The sequence below is a fragment of the Octodon degus genome, unplaced genomic scaffold, assembly GCF_000260255.1.
Source record: "Octodon degus isolate 3935 unplaced genomic scaffold, OctDeg1.0 scaffold00184, whole genome shotgun sequence".
Classification (NCBI taxonomy): domain Eukaryota; kingdom Metazoa; phylum Chordata; class Mammalia; order Rodentia; family Octodontidae; genus Octodon; species Octodon degus.
Window position 1 is genome coordinate 865,127 of NW_004524760.1, and position 5,250 is coordinate 870,376.

The 5,250-nt window shown below is 49.6% G+C and overlaps 1 protein-coding gene across 2 annotated transcripts in view; it reads right to left on the bottom strand.

The window, feature by feature from the left end:
• Positions 1 to 5,250, bottom strand: part of Fermt3 (fermitin family member 3) — a 17,915-nt gene that overhangs the window by 7,429 nt on the left and 5,236 nt on the right. For both annotated transcript variants that reach the window (XM_004643774.3, XM_023703917.1), the window contains exons 3-6: positions 4,410 to 4,643; positions 4,119 to 4,238; positions 3,878 to 4,046; positions 3,701 to 3,803 (exon numbers count right to left, since the gene is read on the bottom strand). In XM_004643774.3, the coding sequence (XP_004643831.1) occupies positions 3,701 to 3,803; positions 3,878 to 4,046; positions 4,119 to 4,238; positions 4,410 to 4,643 (626 nt within the window). The remainder of the gene's footprint in view (positions 1 to 3,700; positions 3,804 to 3,877; positions 4,047 to 4,118; positions 4,239 to 4,409; positions 4,644 to 5,250) is intronic.

Here is a 5,250-nt window from a genome sequence, read left to right on the forward strand (position 1 = left end):
TTTTTTGCAGAACCAGGGATTGAACTCAGGCCCTTGCGCTTGCCAGGGAAGCGCTTATTCCACTGAGCCATCTCCCCGGCCCCACTATCAGCCTTCTTTATCTGTAGGATCTTAATCGGAGGATCTAGCCATCTATAGATCAAAAATATTTGAAGTGGCCATGGTGACTCATACCTGTAATCCCAGCATTCTGGAAGACTGAGGCAGGAGAATAGTGAGTTCAAGTCCAGCCTGAGCAATTTAGTGTGACCCTTGTCTCAAAATAAAAAAAGGGCTGGGAATATAGCTCAGTGCTGTAAGATCCTAGGTTGAATTCCTACTACTGAACGAGAGATGGAAGAGGGAGGGAAGAAGGGAAGGAAAGAGAAGGAAAAAATTCAGCATGACCAGTATTCACTGAGTATAGTTTCAGAAGGAATGAACAGAAAAATGGTGGTACCCAGAGGAGATGATTAAATAGATGCATACAAGGCGTTTGCTCAGGTTTCTAAGTAGAAAGGGACAGGTAAGTATACAGGCCAAAGAATGAAGAAAGACCCAGGCTACTCCACTTTACTGAGAAATTTTGGAACACAAAAGGATAAGGAGAAGATTCGAGAAGGTTCTAGTACCTCTGTTGCACTGCCAAAAGAAAATAAAAGGGTCACATAGAAAAATGGAAAGAAAAGTGACAACAGAGTTCTCAGCATCCAATGTGGAGTTCAGAAGGAAACAGCAAGATGGCAGAAAAGAGTCTCCCTAGAATCTGATACCCAGCTACTGGGGCCCGAACAATCTTTGCCAACATGTGGGCTTCAACATGCTTATGTCCCAAGCACATTTTATTTTATTTTATTTATTTTTTTTTTTGGCAGAACTGGGGATTGAACTCAGGCCGTTGCGCTTGCCAGGGAAGCGCTTATTCCACTGAGCCATCTCCCTGGCCCCCAAGCCATCTCCCTGGCCCCCCCAAGCACATTTTAGAGGAACCTACTGAAGTCTGTATCCCACCAGGAAGGTGACACAGAGGAACACAGAGGCCTGGGTGGGTGGTTCAGTGGAGAGCACCCGCCTCTCAGGAATAAGGCCCATCCTCCAACCCCTGCGCCACACACACAAAAAAAAAGAGGAACATAAGCACAGGCAGAGTCAGTAAACAATTGCAATGCAGAAATTCCCAGAAAAACAGTGAAGGGATTTCCAAGGGTAACAGTCAAGTAGGTCTAGGTTCCAGGAAGAAAGACCCCACCTGACATGTCAGTGTGGTCACCGCTGTGGAAGGAGCCCATGGTGGGCACTTCCAGGCAGTACAAGGTGAAGGGATATCACCCCTTGCCTTGCAGGCCAGTGGGGGCCACAGCCGTAGGCAGCATCCAGGCAGCTTTCTGGATACTCTTGCTTGTGGGGACAGACAGCCACTTACTAGGGATAAGTGAAACAAAACGGTTTGGCCTGCCAAGGTTGACACATCCCTGTAATCCCAGTCACTCAGAAGGCTGATGCAGGAGGCTTGAGAGGTCCAGCTCAGTCTGGGTGAAAGAGTAAGACCTTGTCTCAAAACTTTAGAAAAAAATTTAGAAAGAACTGTAGCTCTGTGTGAGAGCCCTGAGTTCAATTCAATCCCTAGCACAGCCAAAAAAAAAAAAAAAAAAAAAAAAAGGAAATAAGAACATATAAGCATAACTACTCTGGGTCTCCCTAGAATGGTATTTATATGTGCCACTATTACAGCCCTAGTTACATTTTATGCTTTATTTATTTAGTTAGATTGGTTTTATTTGTTTGGTTGGTTTGTCTTTTGAGATAGGATCTCATTCTGTAATTCAGGCTTGCCTTAAACTCATATAAATCCTCCAGGCTTACCCTCTTGAGTTTCACTACCTCGTACCTACCACATCTGGCAACACTGCTCATTTAGAAAGATACAAAGAAATTTGCATGTAGCATGGGAAAGAGAGACTGTGAAACAGCTATGCTATTATCTTTCCAATAGGGTCAATAGATAATGTGAAAAATTGCAAAATCAAGGACTAGGTATACTAGGTATAGATAGTGGTGCATGTCTGTAATTCCAGCACTCAGGAAGATGAAGCAGGAGGATTGCTGCAAGTTCCAGGTCAGCTTGAACTGCATAGTGAGACCGTCTCTCAAACAGAAAGAAAGAAAGAAAGAAAGAAAGAAAGAAAGAAAGAAAGAAAGAAAGAAAGAAAGAAAGAAAGAAAGAAAATAAGTCAAAGCAAAGGAGATAAAATGGAATCATAAAGACCACTCACTCCAAGACGTTGGGATAAAAAGAACAACGAAGTCCCCAGGAAGAGAAGGGGCACAGGATGTGGAAGGAGTAAGGCCAAAGCAGAAAACAGCTCAGGGCCCGAACAGGCAGAACCTGTGGTCGAGGTAAGGGATATAACAGTCACAGGAGTCCTTTAAACACACAAACAGGGACTGGGGCAATAGCTTGGTGGTCTAAGCATCTGCCTGGCAAACTCAAGGTCCTGAGTTCAATCCCTGGTACCGCATGCCATGCTGGCCCTGGGTTTCTGGATGTGCCATGCCAGCACCAAAACTGAACATTGTGGCACACACCTGTAATCCCAGCACTGGGGAGGCTGAGACAGGAGGATCACTATGAGTCCAAACTGCATAGTGAGACCCTGTATCAAAAGGATAAAAATTTTTTAAAAAAGAAAAAGAAAAGAAAAACAGACAGGGCAACAAAAGCAGAGGGACATTTGCAAACATTCATTCCAAGGTTGTGGAGGCCAACCAAAGGAGAGGCCACAGTGACTATGAGGTGCTCTTGGTGGAACAGGAGACTCTGGGTTTGATTTCATGGGGCACTGGGTAGGCCAACTGGGGGTATGAAGGACCTGGAACAGATTATTTTTTTTCAGTAGTAGGAATCAAATTTAGGACCTTGTGCTTTTCAGGCACCCACTGTGTCACTGATTGTATCCCCAACCCCGGAATGGCTTTAGTAAAGGGTTTTGCAGGAATGCAGGACAGATAGGAGATCTGGGCAGGCTGGTTGGAGGTTATGAATTGGGAGACTCAAAGATCATGGGATGATGCTTGAATCCTTCAGATTCACATATTCTTGGAAAAAAGGAGGCCCAGGATGGAGGCCACAGAGAGCAACAGTGAAAGCCAAGATGCTGGGCAGAGCCCAGGAGAGCCAGAGGCGGAAGTGAGTGGATCACAGGTGATGAGAGAGAAGGATGCTTCTCAGGGAGGCAGTCACTTGTGTCAAACTGGGAAGGAAAAAAAAGGAAAAAGAAAATGGGAAGGGACACGGGATAGGTAACATGGACGGCTACCTCCATAAGCAGGTCCACTTCTAGATGGACTGGGACAGAGGATACCAGGGTAGGTTTGGCCAACAGGTGAGGGGGGCCAAGGGCAGCCACAGAAAGCCTGGAACAGGAAACAGGATATGCAGCCAGGGCACTGTAGATATGGGGGTGCACAGAAGCAGGTTTGCAGGCTGGAAGGGCTCAGGAGAGACAGCACAAGAGGTGACAGGGAGAGGCACAGGGCCCACGGGCTGGGCTACAAAGCCTGTTCTCACTTTAGGTCCCCTGTGGATCCTCCTGTCCCCTGTCCAGGGAACACCCTGGAGCCCAGGCCAGAGGCTCTGGTTCAGAGTCTAGAGCCCAGACCAGGGTGCCCAGTCTTCCTGCCTCAAGGACCCAGTCCCCAGGTCCCCCTGAGCCCAGCCCACCTTGGGATCCAAGTCAAAGAAGCTGTAGTACTTGAAGCGCAACCAGAGTGTGTCCCCAGCCTTGATGCCCTGCTGCATGAGGCACCGAGATGAGTCCAGCCACCTGGAGATGGTGAAGGCAGAGTTAGGTCTCTACTAAGCCGGATGGACCCAGCAGCATGGAGATGGGGCACCCACCTGCTGTGCGGCTGGGTCTTGTCGGCCAGGGAGCTGGGTCGCGGCAGACGCTGCAGCAGCCCAGGGTCCGGCGGTGGCTCTGGCCGGCTGAGCATGTGGAAGCAGGCCTCCGTGTGGGCGCTATCTGAGAAGTGCGCTGGCATCCCCCGGAACAGCACGGGTGCCACCCCTGGGGGACAGCGTGGTCAGCAGGCCTGTCAATACCGGGGCTCCTGTGTGCCCCGTCCACCCGTGTGCTCACCACCAGCTAGGACGACTTTGGTCAGGTCGAACACTTCTTCCTCTGGCTCCTTCTCTTTCTTCTTCTTCTCCTTCTTCTCAGGAGCCCGCAGCAGGGACAGCTCCTCAGGGTGCCGGATACCTGCGGGGAGCTCCCCCTGTGACGACCTACCTACTTACCTACCTACCTACCTACCTACTGCCTTGTTCCTGGGCACTTGGGGGCAGGGTTAGTGGCCAGAGGTGACAGCAGCTGGGTCAGGGAAGGGAGGGGACCTACCCCTTGCAGAGGCTTTGTAGGTGGGCTACTCACTGAGAAGGCGGCAGATGTCAGCTACGGCCTTAAAGAGAGGCTTAGAGAAGCTGACGCGCAGACGCAGTGCACGACGGTTGGGCAGCCGCAAGGTGACCGGCTGGTGCTGTGGCCCAAAGAAGAGGCGGGCATCTGCCAGGATCCCGTACTTGTCCAGGGTCCAGTGTGTCTGCAGAAGCCACTGCCTTTTCTGTTCCCACCAAATAGCGTGGTCCGACCAGTCCTGCTTGCGATCTGTGGGGGCCATAGTGTTCTCACGGTTATTGGTGGGCTTTAGGTAGATCCCCAGGCTGGAGGCAGGGTCCACCTCCAAGATGACAGGAATTGGCCTTACATCACTTCCCACGGATTCCCAGCTCAGAATCTGTTCTTTTTGTTGTTATTGTTGTTCATACATTTGTTGTTTTCTTTATTTATTCAGTATAGGATCTCACTATGCAGCTCAGACTTGTAGTGATTCTCCTGTCTCAGCTCAGTGCTGGGATTACAGGACTGCACCACCATACCTGGTTTCAGTGTCTGTCATGACACAGCGAATGACATGCAGTATGGGGATTGAATCCAGGTTCTTGTGCATGCCAGGCAGACATTTAGACCACTGAGCTATCATTCTGGCCCTGTTTTTGCTTTTTGAGACAGGGTCTCACTTCGTAGCCCAGGCTGACTTTGAGCTCACAGGAATTCTCCTGCCTCAGCCTCTCGAGTGCTGGGATTATAGGCGTACGTCACCATGCCTGGCTCCAAACCCAGAATCCAAATGTTCCAAGCTTGGTGGCCCCATCTCATGGGCCTCATCCAGCTCAGTGGGTTCCCTGTACATAGCTAGCATTTTATTTATTTA